The sequence below is a fragment of the Callorhinus ursinus genome, unplaced genomic scaffold, assembly GCF_003265705.2.
Source record: "Callorhinus ursinus isolate GAN/ISIS: 27379988/994484 unplaced genomic scaffold, GSC_fseal_2.0 scaffold1, whole genome shotgun sequence".
Taxonomy (NCBI): domain Eukaryota; kingdom Metazoa; phylum Chordata; class Mammalia; order Carnivora; family Otariidae; genus Callorhinus; species Callorhinus ursinus.
Genome location: NW_027397063.1, coordinates 51,038,298 through 51,059,698, shown reverse-complemented (window position 1 = coordinate 51,059,698; position 21,401 = coordinate 51,038,298). Strand labels below are relative to the sequence as shown.

Here is a 21,401-nt window from a genome sequence, read left to right as displayed (position 1 = left end):
AAGTATAAATTCAAATAATTAAATAAAGCTCTGTAATGTTAAATTTGAATTTAAACTGTCAATACAATTGATTTTAAATCAATACATGATTTATATATACACATAATATATGAATATATATATTTTTGAATGAATTCTGGAATCAATGTATATAATATAGTCTTTTAAATCATATATTTAGCCAAATATACATATTCTTTTAAATCATCTCCGGCAAGCCAAGGAGAGAAGCCTCAGACGAAACCAAACCTTCGCCCACTTTGACCTTGGACTTCTGGTCTCCAGAGCCATTAGAAAATAAATTTCTGTTGTTCAAGCCACCTAGTCGTGGTATCTGGGGGTGTTATACGAGCCCTAGCAAACTAATACAGTGTGATAATGACATTGTGGTTACATAGGAAAATTTTTTAGAGATTTTTACTGAAGTTTTTAAGTGTGAAATGTCACAATGTTTGTGATTTTTAAATCCTTAAAAAATAATTTTAAAAAAGGTACACAACGTTGACTGTAAAGTACAGGTGATAGGAATATGGGTATTAAGTATTATCTTTCTACTTCTCTATAAATTCAAAATTCGTAGTAAAAAGTCAAAATTGAAGGACAGGAAACATTCAGGTACAACTGGCAGAAGGTAGCTAGGACACCAGGCAGGAAGCATAGGCAGGATGGGGAAGCCCAAGGACAAAGAGCCATGCTGGGGAGGGAGCGAGGGCAGACCCCTTATAAGGAGGCCCCCACCTATTTCAGGATTGCACTCTGGGGCCTCTGTCTTTTAACCCACCTGAACATGATGTAGGGTGATTAAAATTCAAGTACGAATTGCACCAGAGGAATTGCCAATAGGAAGGCTGGGAGAAAAGAACAATTAAAAATTTTGAATTTGGTTTGGCTGCAACACATTCCTAATCTCAGTAGCTTACATTAACCACCAAACATTTAAGTATAAATACCATTTAGCACAATAATAATTATGCATAAAACTGAAAAATACAGTTGGAAATATATAATTAATTTAAAATGTCATAATAACTAAAGGAGTTTTTCAGTATTTAGCCAAATTCCTCATATTGGATAGGCAGTTCCTAGTCTGAGCTAAGGCTGCCTGATTCTCTGTCATAACAAATCTAGCAGCCCTAACATATTTCTTCATGTCAATCAATCAACAAATATTGAGCACTTACTTTGCAAAACTGCTATGCTAGGCATTATGGTGGATACAAAAAAGAAAAAGTTTATTCAAGGAGTTCACAATCTAAGTAGAAAGTCTTAGACCCAAACAAACATAACATAAAATATAAAGTAGACTCTATGTGAGAATGATAGGCAGGGACCAGCGAAGGTAGATTTAGAGGATAGTCATTTGTATTAGGTAAAAAAAAAAAGAAAGAAAGAAAGAAAGAAAAAGGTAGTTGGGTGGTTGAAACAAGGCTATCTAATCTCAGAGCGAGGAGATATATCTAAATGATCCAAAGGCACATGCAGAAACAGTAACAAGTGTTGGCATGCGGCCAAATGCCTGGACAGAGTCGCAATGACAGTGTTAATTCACATACCCAGATTCGTGTGCTCCTAGGCAACACTTTAGAAATATGACGGGACACTCGGGCATGCTTAGACTGAATGTTTACAAACATATACTATGACAACCAAAACATTATGGACGTGGATGGTGTCATGGCTCAAGGGAAGATATGATCAAAGTCACAGTACAAGTGGGGACGATTGATTCATAAGGCCCCACCTGATCTCACAGGGGTTGATGTGCAGAGCCTGCTCCCTTGGTCAGGCAGGTCAAGTGGTAAACACAGATGCTCCTTGAAAAGTAGCTGGGTATATCGTGCCTCCTGTGGGGCTGGAGGGTGAGTGGAAGAGTCAGACTGTGGCTCAAAACAGGCACACATTCTCTTGGCCTTATAGAATCCAAACTACCTTTCCAGAGTGTTTGAGAAGACTACAAAAGAAAGGAGAGAATGATCTGAGGAATGAATAACCAAGAGCATGTAGAATTCTGCCAGATGGGGGAAAATGGTCACAACTGAGGTGTGGCCTCCAGAGCTCAATTTGGCTTTCCAAAAGACCTTCCCCAACCCTTCCACCAAGCCCAACCACCTCTTGCCTCACCAGAACGGTCTGCTGTAAAGATCATTGCCAACAAGGAGACTGCACACAGGGCTAAGCCCCGCATGGCTTATATTCCTGTTTATCTGAACCAGCACCCTAAGTCCAAGGCCCCTAAGTGAATGCTTATAACTTGGGCTCTTCTTCCTTTAAGGCTTGCATCTGAACCAATTTCCCACCCTTCCGGCCCACCCCACTCCAAAACGCTTCTAGTCTGCCCTCTGGATCTAGTGGATTGTCATCAGCAAGATCCCTTTTATCTTCAAAAGATAAAATTCTTCTTTAAATCACTTGTTTTCAAAGTGTGAGCCTAGTCCAGCAGCATCGCATTGCTTAAAACTTGGAAGAAATGAAAATTCTCGGGCGCCAGCCCAGCCCCACTGAATCCCAGTCTCTGGGGGTGGGGCCAGCAGTCCTCCCAGTTGTGAAATCCTCCTGCAAGGACTCTCCTCCCAGATCCAAGAGCAGCCTGTTTCACCGCCTTGATCACTGCAGTGGCCCACCTCCCTTCTTGCATGCTAATTAACATATCCCACCCTAAAATAGCAATGAGGTAACCTTTTCTACTTTTTTATCTTCAGCTCTAACTTCTAATGTCACCACCACCACCCCAACATACACACACTACTCCTACATCATCCTGTCTGAATTTCTTAGAACCAGCTCTCTTTTCTTTTACTCTGAAACAATAGTCTCCACAGTTTTTGCTTTTAATCAGTTAAAAAAAATTAAACAATGACCTCCCAAATGTATATGAAGTATGTAGACTTAGGGCTGTAGTAATATATTTTATACATTATAAAACAAACCCTGAGAACAGAAAAAAATAGATATTATATAAAAATATTTCAATAACAACTGTGAGATCTTTTTTATGTTCCCCAATGACTCATCTTGTACAAATTATGTTGCAGACATCAGCTTTGCAGGAATTGAGACATTGCAAGGGCCATGCTTTCACAGGTTTCTAGACCCAGAGACACATGGGCCCTCTGGCTAGGAATACAAGTTAGATTTTTGCAGTTGTGTGATATTATATAGTGAACAACAATGCTCCTAGAAAAAAATCCCAAGTTTATAGCCTTTGTCAATGGTAGGGGTGTAAATACTCCCACGGTGGTGATTTCTAGCTGCCAATACGATGTCACTGAACGTGAAGTCTGAAAAGTGTACAAGCCTCTTGAACAAGCCAGTACAAGCCAGCTCCTGTGCTGGATTTTTGTGCCCAAAACTTCTTGATTAAGGTCTATTTTTCAATTAATTCCCTTTCTTCTAGGGAACTGGTTTCCTAATTAAGCATTTTCTAATTAACATGCTCCCTTTTAATTTCTCGAAGCCCCGGCTATGGCTGGGGTAGATCTCCAGGCTTTCTGGCTCAGTGGGGCCCTCCACACCTGATACAGGAGCAGATGACGGCCTGGGATTTGTCCACTTGGGGGTGAGAGCAGTGGGTGAGAGAAAAAGTGACAGCCATGCCTTGGAAATCCTAGTCATGTGGCCCTATGTCAAAGACATGGGCCGATGCAAACTCACCCAGCCTATACAGAGGGATGCTGAGGTTTAGATTTCTCCAAATCCTATGCTCTTTAACTGCAATCGTTTCTGCCTCTCTCTTCCCCTCCCCGCATGCAAACCACAAACCTGACAGCAGCAAGTAGGTAGGAGCTCTTGAACTTTTAGAACCAAATGGAAGTAAAAAATGTATAATTTTTAGAGAGAGTTCACACATGCACACATGAGCCCATGTGCACACACACTCATGCAGGGCAGGGGCAGAGGGAGAGCGAGGGAGAGAATCTTAAGCAGGCTCCACGCCTAGCTCAGAGCCCTACCTGGGGCTTGATTCCACGGCCCTGAGATCATGACCTGAGCCAAAATCAAGAGTCGGGAGCTTAACCAACTGAGCCACCTAGGTGCCCCTAAAAAATAATTATTAATGTGAGAACTTATTAATGTGAATGAAGCTATAAAGCCAATAAGAAGTAAAATTTGGATTTGAACCCAACCAGGCTGACTCCAGAGCCCATGCTTACAGTAACATATTCTACTGTCTACCTCTGCTATCCGGTGTCTTTGGGGTAGCTGGTACTGAAGAGGGCTCTGCATGGGGTAGAAAACCCAGAGCAGTGTGCCCCTGTCCTCAAGACGCTTTCCAAAAGCTTACAGGATCCTTAAGAAAGCAAGACTAATGTAAGTGAAGTAATTAGAAAATCTTAGCAGACAGCCTGTAATTAGCTGTAATGTACTATCCCCCATGGCTAAGAAAAGTGCTTCCTGGTGGAGACCATGAGACTTAACCCCTGCCTCCAGAGCTATAATCACTCTTTTAAAAAATCAGAATCTAGGTCAGACGGGGCCCTCGGCCTGCAGTCTGGTACTGTAATTCTCTCTCCTAAGGAATCCCACCTGACCGAATAACATAGCCAAAGAATAACGATATGAAGTTGCATTTTATGCGTGGTTTTTTCCATTTTTCTCAGACTAATGAAAAAAAAATATTTTGAGACCTCTGTTTAAAAGTTTCTGGTTCTCACGTGCCACAGAAGCCGTAAGTCTGAGCTCTGACCTTTTACCCCACCCTCTCTCTCTCTCTGGGAGTATCAGTTCTTGAAGGCTGCCGCTGTGGTCCATCCTAAACTAACAACATGGTTAGCAGCTAGATATCCCTGGAGGAAGAAGGAGTTTAGAAGCCCAAACCCATTCCTATTCCCATTGCTGTGGGATAAACTACCTGAAAACTCAGTGACTTAAAACGGCAGCCATGTCTGTAAGGTGAGAAATGCATAGCTGGGTGAGTATATTAGTTTGCTCGGGCTGCCGGAACAAAGTCCCACAGAGCAGGTGGTTTAAACAACAGAAACTAATTTTCTCACAATTCTGAAGGCTAGAAGTCTAAGACTAAGGTATTGTCAGGCAAGGTGGATTTCTTCCGAGGCCTATTAAAGTAACCAGATTAGGTCCAAGATGGTGTCAATCATGCTAAGCCCCACATCAGCAAACCAAAACTTCACTAAGTTTCTATGTTGGGCTTTCCAGAAAAGGAAGGTCTAGATCAACCAACCAGCACAAGTTACCTGACCTGTCTCCAAGACTTATCTTTGCTCCATGTAAGGAAAACAACCCTGCTTTGACCAGTCAGCAAATGCCCAGTATAATGTCCTTGTTCCTGCTCACGCTGGTCTTTAAAAACACTCTTGCATTGCACAACTCTTTGGAGCTCCTTTCTAGCTTCTAGACTGGATGCTGCCTGATTCACAAACCATTGACTAAAAGCCTACTAGACCAATAAACTGGCTTTTGAAAATATTCTCTTAACAGGCCTCTCTTCCTGCCTTGTAGGTGGTCATCTTCTCTGTAGGTCTTCACACAGCCTTCCCTCTGTATGCGTCTGCATCCTAATCACCTCTTCTTAGAAGCACACCAGTCATTGGATTATGGCCCACTCATGTAACCTCATTTTACTCTTATCTCCACTTGAAAGACCCTCCCTCCAAATATAGTCACAGTCTGAGGTATATTCTTAAGTATTGGTGGTTAGGATTTCAACATCTGAATTTGGCAGGGGGATACAATTTGGGCCATATGAGTAAGTGTTTTGTTTCTGGTGCATTCACTGATGTCATCCCTTGGGACTCCGTTGGCAGATGGGTTGGTGTGGAGGGTCCAAAATGGCTTCAGTTGCATATCTGGCATCTTGGTGAGGATAGGTAGAAGGCTGAGCTCTGCTGTGCCTATTGACCAGAGAGCCTTCACGTGGCATATTCATCCTGGCCATCTTGGGGGTGGTCAGATATTTTACATGGATGCTAGTACCTCAAGAGAGCCAGGCATGACTTTTTATGACTTAGCTTCAAAAGTTACAGAGCACTACCTCTTTGGTCAAAGTAGTCACAAACCTGCCCAGATTTGAGAGGAGGGGACATAGACCCCACCTCTCAATGGAATGAGTCTCAAAGAATGTTGGGCCATTTTCTTAATTACTGTAAGTTATTTATAGTTCAGCCATATCATCTATAAATTTGCCTACCACTCAGTCATCTTGACCCAAAGGAAAAGAGCTCGATGAACACCATAGTTATTCTCAGTCTTGTGGGTTCTTCTCTACTTCTTGAGGGTGGCTTTGGTTTATAAGAACCAAATGGTCCTTTTCTGGCCCCACCTGCCATCTGATCTCATTAATTCTTCAGAATCTTTCCTTGTGGTCCAAACACTCCAACTTTGGTGTAGTGGATCCTTGTTCACTAACTTGAATGCTGTGCCAGGTCATAGGAAGTCCTGATCTCCTATAGTCTCCATCCCCACTCCATCTCTCTATCATACCTGGAAGATTTTGTGAGGCCCTCTGTTTACTTTTTTTGAGCTATTTTACTGGACTCAGATCTGTCACTCCTGTATCTCAGAGCTACCAATTTTCTAACTTGCATGCCACTTGCCCTGCTCCCATCTCAAAATACTAGCCCCTTCTTTTTATGGTAAAAATTGGCATTTACATATGCCTGACCCAGGTGAGGCAGGTCTTCCAAGAAAGACTGGAAAATCTGCTGCAAAGACTGGAAGGCCCAGGAGACGAGACTCTGTATAAGAAGACGGCATAAGGCACTGGCAGTCTGATTTAGGAACAAAGCCTCAGTTCTCAGAATCTCTACTCCTATCAGTTCTTGAATGTCATGTGTCACTCGGATCCATCCTAGCTCCCAACCCTTAGACATAATCTGGATCCTGGATCCTGGATCCTGGATCCTGGTGAGAGCAAAAACTTTAAATAGAAACAAAGATCTATTCCCCTTCCTACTTTAAGACTCCCTTCTGACCTGAACAACTGATGATATGGGGGTAATTCTCTACCTGGGTGACCCAGAGGGACCTAAAACTCTCCATGTTCAAAGCTGAATGCAATATTTCCACCCCCAACACACTCATTCCTGTGCTCTCTATCTTAGTTGGTGGCATCCATCTAAACAGTCATCCAAGTTAGAAACCTAGAAGTCATTCTTGACACCTAGGTTTTCTTCACCACTACCCAACACCTAATTACCAAGTCCTTAAATTTTTGGAATCTTCCCCCACTTCCACATCTCCAGTGTCCCTGCTGAAATGGAAGCTTTCATTATCTCTCACTTGGAATACTTCAGCTGCCTCCTCTTAGCTCTTCATGTGATCCACCTAAAACTCAAATATGAACCTGTTGTTATTTCCTTAAATCACATCTGCAGTGCCTCTCAATCTACAAAACAGAGTCCAAAGATTTTCAGTGCTTCATCTAACACTCAAGCTCCCCCACACGTGTAGGCCCTGCTTACATCTGCAGTCTACCTCTCTTCATTCACTCTTGTACTTTATACATCTACTACCACAAATTGATTGCTCTTTTTCCAGCATATTGGCTATTTATTAGCTGGAGAAAGCCAGGTGGTATCAGAAAGATTTTCTATACCTCTAGGCTGTTCTTTTGGCTAGAAAAAGAAGAATTTTCTTAGGTTTTGTGTTTGTTTATTGTTTTGGTTTGATTTGGTTTGGTTTGGTTGCCTGTTGGGGGTTTCAATTTGAAGACTTCAGCATCCTGCAGTTTGGGATATATTGGAGGCAAAATCAAACAAACCAACCCAGGGAGCTCACCATTGTGTCATTTCTCAAGTCTTGACTTCCAAAACAATACATCTTTTCCTTTTACCTTCCAGAGTCTCTTAGTGTTTGTTGTGTTATGTGAGAAATTTATTAGCTATAAGAGGGAGAACTGGTGAGAAATGGAGCTATCCTATCTTGGCCAGAACCAGAGTCCATCAATTAAGCTTTAATGAATAAATCAAAGAGGCTTCTTGAGAAATATTTAGGGACCACCCCAGTTGGGTATTTTGAAGGATTATACTCTTCTATTATGGAAAATGTTGAAGAGAGGTTTCCCCAAGGAAGCGCTACTCTGGGTTCTGAGATGTACTCTGTATGTCGGAGTGAGCTACTCTCTATCAACTCCTAGGGAAGAATTTCAAACTGTGAGCACAATAAAACCTATAAAACTGAGCACTGTCTTATGAAGAATCTAGAGAGACAGTGGGCTGGAATAAATCAGGCTGTCTTGTATCAGGCTAATTCCAGAGAGCAGCACCAGGAGTAATCAGTCCTATCTCTACCAAAGGTCAAAACAGTTCTAGGACATTCCCAGATGAGTTCCATTTACTCCCAGTGTGAAAGGGTGGCTAAAGAATCTTCAGGACAGTTGACGGTCTCAACTAGTAACAGTCATACTTGTCCAGTCACTGATAGAAGAGACTTCAGGTTGGCAGCTTTGGGCAGCCTTATGGAGCAGCCTTTAATGGATAAGAAAAGAAGAAGCCTAGGACAGCTGAGACCGGGAAAGCGTGGTTAAGGACTTTGAGAGTTTTGAGGTGGGGAATCCTGAGATATATTGAATTAAAATAGAACATAGTGGTCCATGTGATATTTGCTCTTTAAATCCCAAATTGGAGTTATAAATGTAATTAAGGCTTTATGAATTCATGAATTCTGCTTCTGATGGCATTTTCTCTTTAATATCTCCTTCCTATTCTGAGATTTATGCATTTTTTTCACCCTTGGATCCATTATGTCCCATATCCCAAAGTCTCACTGAAGACTGAGATAGCCCAAAACTGGTGAGGGGGGTATTCGTAGATCCAGATAATGTGAGCTAATCCTTCATTTTCCAAATGAAGAAACTGAAGAGTAAAGTGAATTTCCCGAGGTTATCCAGCAAGTCAATCCTATCTCAAACCTAGACTTCCCCATTTTGAGTTGTCAAACCCTCCTAGACCAAGAAACAGTAAAGCTTTCTCTCTGGTTTCCTAGTCCTGAATCTTTTTAGTGGGCTAATACAGAGTGAGACTTTGACATCTCATGACAACCTGTGAAGGATTTGTTGTTGGCCCGGTAATGGGAAACATGCCAACAAAGAAATAAATAAACTTTATTTATTTATATATACATATATGAATAATTGAGGAGCCGGGCAACCTGTCAGCAAATGGTAGACAAGTAGAACAGACATGAAGCACATGGGAAACCTCCAGTCAGAAAGAATATTTTCTGAGGAAAACAGAAACTCATCCTTCCCTACAGCAACCACCATGGGGAGGGACTGCAGAATCCACTGGGCATCTGAGAGGCAGGTGTTCAGCCCTCGCTACCGCAGTTTCAGGGCCCAGAGGCAACTCCCACAGCAGTGAAGGAAGAGGAGCTGGTCCTAACTGGCAGGAGTAACAACTGGCTTTTGCGTTGGAAGTGGGCTGCTCCTTGGTGAGGCTGAAACCAAGCTGTCCCACACAAAGGGAAGCTGGCTTCCCAAACAAAGAACCAGTGGCTACACCTCACTGAGGTTTATGTTTTGGTATTTTTCTTTGTTGTCTCTTAGACTGAATATCGCCTGAAGCAATAAGCAGTGGTAAATGACTTCTACATGGGCAGGTCATTCTCCCCTCTGGGCCACAGGAACATAGTCAGTAATACCATAATAGCTTACTACCAGGACAGATGGTCACTAGACGTTTGTGGGGAACATTTCATAATGTAGAAAAGTATCAAATCACTGTGATGTACACCTAAAACTAATAGGATATTGTGTGACAATTATACTTCAATAATAAAGGGGGTATAAAACACCTTTTTCTGAATTACAAAAGGAATCAAATTAGACAAGACGTGTATTCACTCGAGGACCACATGCAAGGCACAGTGTTTCCTACTCTGGGAGACATAAAGATGAATTCAACAGGAGTCCTGCTTCTGCGAGCTGGGGGTGTGTGGGGAAAGGCAGGCTGAGCACAACATGAGCCTTATCGCCAGGCAGAAGGCGAAAAGTGATACGGGATAAAGGGTAAAGGGTTAGGGACCACACAGGGGTACAAGGGAGAGTTCTTCCTAATGTGGAGAATCAAGGAGAATCCACGTTTTTTAGAGGAAGGGCATTTTAGGTGGGCCTCGCACATTTAGAGAAGGAATAAAAACGTGCCAGGCAGAGGCAAGGCCCAGGCAAAGAGGTAAAGGAAGAAATCACACATGAGTCTGGAAAGGATGAGTACTTTCTAACAGGAGGAAGAAGAAAATTGAGTTAACAAATTTCTAGAATCTGGCTGGCCACCAGAAGTGCCTGGGGAGATTCAGTTGTTTCTTTGTTTCCTTTTGCTTTAAGTAGAGTCTTAGGGTCCCATGCTTCCTTCCTCTCCGAGCCTGGGCTGGGGGAGGAGAGCAATCCAAAGACACCCCAGCACTTAAAGCTGTTTGAACTCACCTCTAAAAACATGTCAAGACCTTTCTTTTCCATTGGACTTTTCTTCTGGAGGCAGAATATGTGCCAGCAGTGAAATATATCACTCATGTCAGTCTCTTTGAAAGTCACTGTTTTGATTTTCATTTCCCTGCCTGCAGGTCAGGAGACCTTGTTGTTAAGAGCCCAGGGCCCCATCAGGTTTTTGAGTTGCTCTTCCCCCATCTCCTTCTTGAAGCCCTGAACGGGCAGCCAGGCAGGCTTGCTGTGGTGGGAGGGGCGGGACTGTGCTGCATTCAAGAAATCTGTGGGTGTGCCTGAGGGCAAGTGTGGGTGCCCCGCCAGGTATGGGGTGTAGGGTTAGCAGCAGCTGAGGGAGGTTCTAAGCAGGGCTGGGAGCCTTCTGGTTCTCTTCCATCTCCCAGGCCTATTCCTGACCCCTCTGCCCCCCTACTCTCTATTAGCATGGAGTGAAAAAGGAAGAGGAGGTTTGGCTCCCCAGCAAGGCCTGGATGTTTTCACACTGTAAGTTCCTTTTCTTCCTCCCCCTCAGTGTTTTATGCAGAGCCATGATAGACAGATCTGACCAGGTGAGAGACAATCTCTCTGGCGTGAACATTTGAATAGGATAAATTTGGAGAAGACTCTAGGTTAAGCAGCACGGATGAACCTATGAAGGACCTGGGGCCGAGTAGGAAAGAAATAGACGGGCATCCTGCCATGTTCAGGGACTTCCCGGGTGGAAATAACCTGCTCCAGGTCTCCTTAGGGAAGGAACTGCGATCTTTTGCTGCTATCTCTGGACCCAAGAATCAGATTCTAAATTGAAATGATGAGAACATTTCTATTTCTGCTAACTGACAACAGAACAAATCTGGAAAATAAAACACGTATTTTCTAGAATAGGTGAAACACAGCGTTCACCAGTGGAAAATTCATCACATGGAAACACCTTCTAGAAGAAGTGGACACCACAGAGAAGTAGAGGTCACAGATCTGCTGTGGTTCCAAGAAGCTAAATATTCTGTGTGGTCCTATGGAACTTTATCTGCATAGCAGACAAACGTGGACCTCAGCAGACCCTGTCTGCAGCAGTGTGTCCTTTCTGAGTATGGATTTAGACTCTTCAAACAGTAGCAAGGCCGATGATCTCCACTCACTCCAGGCTTCTGGAAGGAGATCACCTCAGAGCTTGTGGAAATGCTGCCCGGATGACACTGTGGATGTCTATGTCACGTGTTATTTAAAACAAAATAACCTAGCCTTTGGGAAAGTTGAAATGGTAACTCCATGTTTCAATTTTTGAGGAATGACCAGAATATTTTTCCAAAATGGCTGCACCATTTGACACTTCCACCAGCAGTGTATGAGGTTTCCAATTTCTCCACGTCCTCGCCAATACTTGTTATTGTCCTTTCAACTGAGTCATCCCACTAAGTGTGGCATAGTGTCTCATTGTGGTTTTGATTTTCATTTTCCTAATGGCTAATGACATTGAGCATCTCTTCATGTGCTATTGGCTATTTGTATGTCCTTTGTGAAGAGATAGCTTTTCACATTCTTTGCCCATCTTAATTGGGCTTTTTGCCTTTTGATGATTAAGTTGTGAAAGTCATACAATTGTCAATATACAATTTGTAAATATTTGTTCCTATTCTGTGGATCATCTTTTCACTTTATCAGTGGTATCCTTTGAAGCACAGAAGTTTTTAATTTGAATGAAACCCAATTTATCTATGGTTTCTTTTGTTGCTCATGCTTTTGGTGTCATGTCTAAGAAGTCATTACCTAAACCAAGATTACAGAAATTTACACCTATTTTTTCTAAGAGTTTTATAGTTTTAGCTCTTACATTTTGGTCTATGATTCATTCTGAGTAAATTTTTGTGTATAATGTGAGGTAAGAATCCAAGTTCTTTTTTTGCACATGGATCCAGTTGTCACAATACCATTTGTTGAAAACATTATTCTTTCCCATCATAATCATTCTTTTTAATGAAAGCAGCTTTTTTTCTGAGATTTTATAAGGACAAGTTAGATTAGTCTAAGATCTACCCTAATGACCTCAATCTTAACTTGATCATTTGCCAAGATCCTATTTCCAAATAAACCACATTCATATGTACCTGGGGTTAGAACTTCAACATCTTTTGCAGGAGATGCAATCAACCCACTAGAGTAAGTATGTATATTTTATATAAATTTTGCTCTATTTTGTCCTAAAGGGATGTACTAAGGAGACATAAAGTAATATTGTATGAATGGGGGCAGAGTTTCCACTAAAGGAAGTAGATACTACACCAATCAGTCCTTAAAAGTAAAAGGCAGGAACAGAAAATGGGGAAGACAGGCCTAAGATGGAGTTGAGAAGGAAACCCCTTCCTTTCCCTGCCCCTTGACTTGGGCCTAGATTCTGGGGAATTAAGTCATGTTTGAGGTGTTTCTGGGTGTTGGAGAAAACCTGGGTTCTTCCTTAAGGGGGAAGAATGTGCTCTGAACAGAAATGCAGTCCTATGGAGGCCCCAGGAGGACAGATTAGGAACTGAGGGCTTTAAGAACAACCATAGCTAGTAGCCAATGGTAAGTTATTCTTTGTACGGAAGCCCCTTGCCATCGCCAGCCTTCAGCAAAGTCTTATTAAACTCATGAACTAGTCTAAGAAAGAAAAAGTCTATATTCATGCATGGACTACAGTGCTAAAGAGAGGCAGACGAATAGTGGTGGACACTCTCCCCATGGGGGTGTCCAAGGACCAAAACGTGCAGGTGACAGTCTGTACTCACAATGGTTGTCGACTGGAGTAGCCCCAGCTGACACAGGAGCCTCGTGAGAAGCCCTTGAGAACTGCTAGTAGCTGACTTTGAGTATAGCATAGCTTCTGATTTGACCTAATTTGTACCAACTCCCGGCTAAGATACTCAGGCTACTTAAAAGCATTGTTACTGATGGCTCAAATGACTGCAAATATTAATCATTTCAGAAACTGCTCTATATTATTGAAACCATATACTGAAAGATAGATTCACTAAAGAAAAAAATAGACTTTTCAAGAAGCAAAGCTAACTCATTTTGTAATTGCCCACACTATCATAGTTATGATGTCAGTATTTAGTGGTCAGTCTTTCTTGAACTCTTAAAAGTGGATGCAACTGAGACCAAGGACCACACTTGGAGAACCACTGCTGGAGAGAACTCTGTCTCAAATGTGTAGCATCCTAAGACTAATGGGGTCACCTGTCCTGGGCAAGACAGTCCAGCATCTGTTCAGACCAGCTCATGCATAGCTGCCTTCATCATGGCCATCTACTATTGCCTCCCATTCTGGGGAGTGTCCCACTGTCTAGAAAATACAGTTAACCTCTCTGCCTTGTATCCTCACTGCACTGACTTCCAACAAATTCTATGGATGAGAAAATTCTACTGGCTTTTCCCAGGTGATGTGTTTGTCTAGTCCCTTATTTGTCTAACCCTAATATTTACATATGTTCTGAAAGTGATCAAGCAGGTGATATCAACACAAATCCATATGAAATGTAATCTCAATTATGAAATATTAGATTTTTTTTTTGACATCAGGAAAATGAAAAGAGCATCTGCTATCACCCCTTCTCTTCAACACTGTAGATGGAGGCTCTGGCCAGCACAGAAGACAGAAAAATAAAACAAAGTTTGAGTATTGGCTGAAAGTCACCTTGTCAAGCCATTTCACTGGGGGTCCTGTAATGGTGGTATCTTTAGCTCTCTTGTCTTGAACTGGTCATACTCTCAGAGACCATTCAAAACAGCTGCAACAACAGGCAGAAGTCCCAACACTCAGAGTGTCAATGACCCTCAGTCCTCTTCTTTCTACTGCTTACCAGAACTTTCAAATTAGCCTCTCCTTCTCTAGTTCCCAGATCCACTCTTCATGGTCATAACCAGTTCCAGCTTGGGCAGGGGAGGACAGTGGATCAGGGTCCTGCTCAAACTGCTCTCACCATCCTCCCCATGATGGCCTCCACTCCTCACCAGTTCCAGAGGGACTTGGCACTGCTGGGCTCTTAACTTTCCAGGATTCTGCAATGTCAACTGTGATGCTTCCAATCCCCTGCTACAGCCTAGTCTAGAACAGTCTCCGACTGCTGAGTAGTGTTCCATTCTGTGGAGAAGCCGTTTATCCACCCTCTTTCCCAGACTCCCTCCAGGTGTTTGCTGTTATAAACATTCTTTTTCTTTAAGATTTTATTTATTTATTTGACAGAGAGAGAGAGAGAGAGAACAAGTAGGCAGAGTGGCAGGTGGATGGAGAGGGAGAAGCAGGCTCTCCGCTGAGCAGGGAGCTGGATGTGGGGCTCAATCCCAAGACCCCAGGATCATAACCTGAGCTGAAGGCAGCCGCTTAAATGACTGAGCCACCCAGGCACCCCTGTTGTAAACAGTCTTGTACATGTCTCCTGTGGAACACGTGGAAAAGCTTCTCTTTGGAAAGACTGGTAGGAAGCAAAGCCAAACTTTTTCAAAGTAGTTTTACTAATAATGACAGAACCATACACGACATAAGAGATCTTGAATTTCCATGCCTTCTCCAACACCCGGTATTTGAACTGGATTGACTTTAATACCCAGCCTCTGTGTACAGTTTTATGTGGGTCAGTGCATAGAATAAAACGGCAAGTAGGACTCGCCCCATTCCCTGTATGACCAAATTCCTTGCATGCATGTTCACATGCATATTTGAGTGCGTGTTTGGAGGTTCTCCCTGGCCCAACTGGAGTGCACTTCCTACTGCATGTATGACCTTCCTTCCAGGGTAACTGAGGGTTCAGTTCCCAGAAGTAAAAAAAGTGAAATTGAAGCCCCCTGGGACTTGTAGTCCCAAAGCTGTGGCTGGGCGCAGTGCTCTCTGGTATCTGTAGTGGCAGGCACGCTCTGCGCTGGTGGGAAGTGGTGCCATGTGCACCTTCTGTCTTATTAGATTGCGGTGGTGTTCCAGGCAGCAGTGTTTGGACCTATCCATGACCTTCACTTGGGAGGAATGAGGGCAGCTAGACCAGGCCCAGAGCGCCTTATTCTAGGAAGTACTGCTGGAGACCTGCAGACCCCTAGTCTCACTGGAGCATGCAATTCCCAAACCAGTGTCAACCTCACAGTTTGAAGCACCGGTAAGAGACAGAGAGAGGTCTTTGCTGAAGCACCTGTCCAGGTTACAGGTTAAACCCAAGACCAGCCTGCTTTGCCTTAGGAGGTGTTGCTTCAGGGAAGACTCGGGAAGCCAGCAGGTCTGCTGGGGCAAACCAGAGATCAGGGGGGTTGTTGGAAATGCAGGAAAGGCGCTTGAGACCAGTTACAGTCTCCCACAAGGAGGCCCTCCTAGAGAAGTTGAGCCTTGAACACAACAGGTTGGGGACAGATGAGAGTCTGCATTCAAGGGTTTTCCAGAATCAAGATGCTGCAGGAGATGCTATTCATGACTGTGACTCACAGAGACCAAGTAAAGACACTGGTTCATGCAGGGAAGACCCTCTACAAATGCAAAGAATGCAGGAAAGTGTTCGACAAGAATTGCCTCCTTGTTTAACATCAGCGGATTCACACTGGAGAGAAGCCTTAGGAATGCCACATGTGAAAAAGTAGACTTTGCTCGACACATGAGGATTCACGGTGGGGAGAAGTCCTCTAAGTGCATAGAGTGTAGGAAGGTCTTTAACCGGAGGTCACACCTCACACTCCACCAGCAGATCCACACTGGCAAGAAGCCCCCTAAGTGCAGTGAATGTAGAAAGACCTCCCGCTATCACTGTTTTTGTCCAGCATTACCTGACCCACAATGACAAAAAACTCTTTGGGCACGAAGAGTGTGGGAAAGCCTTTCACTACGACTCTTCCTTAACTCGACACAAGAGGATTCACACCGGAGAGAAGCCCTACACGTGCAGCGAATGTGGAAAGACCTTCCCCTTCCACTCTGACTTTATCCAACACGGTAAGACCCTCACTGCACAAAAGCCCTATGAGTGTAAAGAATGTGGGGAAGGTTTTTCCTACAGCTTCTCCCTCATGTGACACACCAGGAGTCACACTGGAGAGAAGCCCTGTGAGTGCAGTGAGTGTGGAAAGGCGTTTGCCTACCACTCTGCTTTCGTCCGGCCTATGACCATCCACACTAGAGAAAGGAAACATTGAGTGCAAATAGCCTGGGAAAGCCTTTGAAACAGCTTTTCCTTCCCTTGACACTTGAGGAGTGGTGCTGGGGAGAAGCACTCTGAACCCAGTAAGTAGAGGAAAGCCTTAAGCTGTGGCTTATCACTCACTCAGCATCGAAGAATTCATGCTGGAGAGAAACTCCTTGAGCGTAGGATATGTGGGAAGACCTTTTGCACCTGCCCACCTCAGGCAACATCCAAGAACTTATACAGGGAAAAGACCTCTTGAATAGAACTACCACAGAAAATCACTAGGTCACAGGAAACATCCATCGTACTTGGCATCTGAGAATTCCTGTAGGAGAGAGACCTCTCAGTTACCGCGCACTTAGAAGAAAGGTCAGCCACACATCTGCCCATAGGCTGTGTCACTGAGCCGTCTCAGGATTATCTCAAAGAACAAGGTGGAGGGAGCTGTAGAAGAGAAAAGAAAAAGAAATGAGTGCACAGTCTCTCAGACGTCTCTGAAAGCCATGAGTATGAAAATGTGCATACGTTTCTTTCTTTGGGGCTGTCTGAAAGCTAACAGGGCCTTGCCCTTTCCCTTGTCCTTTATCTCTGTATTCACTTAAGTCAAGTGACAAGAGAGTTGGACAGTGGAGAACAGCTCTACAAAGATTTGTTGAAAGCACTGCCTATGGCAAAATTTTGTCTCTAGTCTTGATGAGCAGAAGTCTGTGAGAAATGTGAAGGCTGAAGTCATGAAATACTTGAAGTTTGTAAGAAGTTATAATATTAAAAATACTGCCACATAAGATTATTTTATATTTAAGGAAATAAGGATTTACGTATGAATAGGCACATCTTACTGCATCATTTAAGACTATTGAAGGTTTTGGGCGCCTGGGTGGCTCAGTCGGTTAAGTATCTGCCTTCAGCTCAGGTCATGATCCTGGGGTCCTGGGATCAAGCCCTGCATCGGGCTCCCTGCTCAGCGGGGAGTCTGCTTCTCCCTCTGTCCCTCCCCCCCCCCATGCTCTCTCTCCCTCTCTCTCTCTCCCTCACAAAAATAAATAAATAAATAATCTTTAAAAAATGACTATTGAAGGTTTTAATTTTTAAAAAATCTTTCTTCGTGTGGTTTTGAACACCCAGCCCTCTCCATTTTTCTTGACTTGTGTTACCCGTTTTGATTCATTTTCTCAGGGATGCGGGGATGGTCCTGGAGCTGTGTGACTTTCACAGGCGAGCTTGGAATCTTCCCTCCCACTGGTTTCTCAGCTTCTTCAGTCCTCTGTAGAGGGGCTTCTCCAGCTTCTTCAAAACCATGTCAGCAGTTTTCTAGAGGTTAAACTGGAACTAAAACAAACAAACAAAAAATAGAGCTAACTTAAACTAATGAAAAACTCAGGAAAAAATTTAAAAAATTTTTAAATGAATACAATGTATTAAAATGTAAAACATGGAGACCCTTTGGCACATTAAAGCAATTTCTAGAAATCTAGTCAAGAGAAATATTCTAACAAATGTGCCGAGATATGTGTACAAAAATAATTGCCAAAAACATGTTTTCATATATGAAACAGTGAAAACAACCTAAATGTCTATTGGTAAAGAAATAAATTACAGCACGTCTGTTCTATGAAATACCATGGAAGGATAAAATATCTCTGTGTGTACTGAGGTTAAAACAGAGACAGTGTTAGGTAAAAAAGCAACATGCATAAAACTAGATCCAGAGGGAGAAACCTAACACCGTTAACAGTGGCTCTCAATGAGAAGTGGGGTGAATCAGGGGTATAGGGAACTTTCAGTTTTTACTTTATATACTTAAATATTATTTGCAAGTTTTAAATAAAGAGTATGTATTATTTTTGTAAGAAGCGTTTCAAATATTTTAATAAAAATGGCACCTTGGAAAGAAAGTGACTCCTATTATTTCTTTTAAGGCATGGATTCTACAGGATTTTTCAAAATCCTGGTGTTATTATGCCTTTAAAAAAAAAAACCCTGAGATCAAGGATCCAGAGCTACTTAACCACATTTAATAAATGATAAGGTAGTTTAAAAACATTGAGCCAACATTTATATAGAATAACACATGTAAAAAAACCAAGAGCTCAATCAACACAGGCTACTCTTTAATAAACATTCATTTTCCTTTAAAATCCTAGTAACTTGTAAATGCCCTTTTGCAGGTGGTTAGATTTTAGGTGTCAGGTTTTTATCTCCTTGGAGTTGATCACAAGGGAAGTACTCTGATTGCAAGTAATGTCAATGTATCTTGTGTATACACACACATATACACACAAATGTAAAGACGTTTGCTGGCCACCGCTGATTTCTAGATGTTTGCCACAGCAGGAATGTGGTTAAGTACACTGGATTTACTTTCAGTCCTCGTGATACAGGTCAGTGTTCTGAACGGAGAGAAGTGTGGCTGCTTCATTCCAACATAATATTCATGCCAAGCAATCAGACCTACTTTCCAAAAAAGGAAAACAAGTTTGATATCTACTGATCATACTTTAAGATTTGCCTGCACCCTCCCTCACAATATATGTGAATATTTGTTAACATCGTGCAGTGGGAATCATGTACCATCAGACATACTCTCCCTATTTAGAAATAAGCAAGGAGTGAGATTTTCACACAAGCATACCTGTAACCCACAGGTACAAGTCTGTTCAGGCACTTCTGTTGTAGTAGTTTGCCTGGTAGAGTGGTCCCACAAGAAATTGATTGTGTGAGTTTTGTTCTCCTTTAGCAGGAGAAGTTGGCAACTGTGTCATCATATACGTCCATTCTGCCCACTTGAAGTCAGTTGCTGAACGTGGACTGTGAAGAAGGGAAAAGACCTTTTAGCTTAGAAGAATGTCTTAGTACAGGTTGCTATAACAAAATACTATAAACAACAGAAATTTATACCTCACAGTTCTGGAGGCTGGTAAGTCCAAGATCAAAGTCCCAGCAGATTGGGTTTCTGGTGGGACCACTTCCTGGTTCACAGACAATTGTCTTCTCACTCTGCCTTCATGGTGGAAGGAGCAAGGAAGTCCTCTTGGGTATCTTTTCCAGGGGCACCAATCCCATTCATGAGGCTTCTGCCCTCATGACCTAATTACCTCCCAAGGTTCTCATTTCCAAATACCATCACACTGGGGGTTAGAGTTCAACATGGATTTCGAGGGGACACAAATGTTCAGTCTATAGCAGAGGAGAAATGATCGCCTTGAGAAGATCCCATGGAGGTCATTGAGTAGTCCCCCTGGTCATATAAGTGTAGACTAAGCAGGTGTTATGGCCTTGGGAGAGATGAATACAAGATCTTTGGTATTTCCTATGGTTTTAAAACTCTGCCTCCACCCTGAGAAGGAAGGTGACTGCCCTGAGAAATAAAGACAATAGTTTTGCATCTGAGAATGGTGCTGGTGGTGGTGGTAGTCAGTGTAACCCACTGTTCTCCAGGAGGTTATGATTGTCACTCAAGAAAGTTATAAGTGAAAGCGATTGTGCAATCATCTGAACTCATCAAAATGTCCTTGTAATGGACAAATATCCACAGAACTCTTCAAGGCCAAATTCAACTGCAATACATAGGGCAGTGAAAAAGTAACTGCATGGGGTGATATAAACTGACCCAATTTCATTTTCCTTTACATCTGGCATTAGAAGAGGACTAATCCACTTTGGAGTAAGTATCCAGTATTCTTAGCCAATTCAATTTAAGGGGCATGTGAACACTAAAAGCAAGATGCTGAGCTTCACGATAATGAAGCACTTGGGACATGTGAGTGATCAAGTGGCTACATGAAAACATAGGGGGAAAAGTTCTGTATTTCAAGTTTGTGGGCCAATTCATTCCAGTTATGGGTAAAAAGGTGTTTTCTTAAGGCTAATACAATGTAAGCCTTTTGAAGAACTAATTTGTTAGATATTATATTTGGCTTGTTACCTATTTTTCAGTGAAGGATTTTGAATGTATATCTCTCCTTTAATTTCCATAGCTGCTGCTGAGAAGTCAGCTATCAACTTATTAGCATTCCTTCATAGCTTATTTTTCTTTTCTCTGTAGCTTTTTCAACATCTGTTTATCTCTACATTCTATAACTTCAATACAGTGTGTCTAGGTGTGGCTTTCCAATTTATCGGATTTGGTATTCATAAGGATTTCTAAAGATTCCTCTATTTCATCAATTATGGAAATTTTCCCTTCATTATAACTTTGGGCGTGCATCTCCTTCATTATCTCTATTATTACTTTCCGTAATTCTACTTAAATGTATATTGTACCTTCTCACTCTACCTTTCCTTTCTCTTACCCTACCTCTCATATTTTAAGCCTCGTTCTTCTATGCTTTCAGAGTATTTCATATCTATCTTCCAGTTCATTAACTCTCTAAGTGAAACTTCTAATGCCAGTGGTTATATTTTTCATTTATATAAGTCCTAATTGGTTCTTTTTAAAAAAATATACTTGGTAATTTCTTATACTTTTAATACCTCTTTTTATATTTTTGTATCCAACATTTCTAATATCTGAAATTTTTAAACTTCTGATTTTGATTCTTGAGGTTTCTCTTGATATCAAGCCATGACATCTTATTTCTTCATATATTTTATGATTTTTTAATTTTGAGCTAATGTTCATTGGAATTATATCTGTAGGAATTCTTTAAGGCCAAAAGTCAGATGCAGAGAAGTAAGAAGAAGAAATTTTCAGAGAAAATTTACTTGCTCCTATCAGGCACCTGGAGACACTACCCAACTCAGACTATTTTGGATTCTCAGCTGGGGATTTTCCAGCTCATATTAGTAATGGGAATTCTAGCCTTAAATCCAGTGAGAGTGACTCATGGTTATGAGTTTCTCAGGAGAAATTTATCCTTCCTAGCATCCCAAGGGCAAGATGGGCAGTTGTATTT

At 42.2% G+C, this 21,401-nt stretch overlaps 1 protein-coding gene across 1 annotated transcript; it reads left to right on the top strand.

The window, feature by feature from the left end:
• The first annotated feature begins 15,652 nt into the window (after positions 1-15,652).
• On the top strand, positions 15,653-16,516 carry ZNF80 (zinc finger protein 80). Its single transcript, XM_025866414.1, is given in 4 exon segments — positions 15,653-15,834; positions 15,836-15,946; positions 15,948-16,130; positions 16,132-16,516. Coding segments are annotated over 4 exon segments (861 nt in total).
• The last annotated feature ends 4,885 nt before the right edge of the window (positions 16,517-21,401 follow it).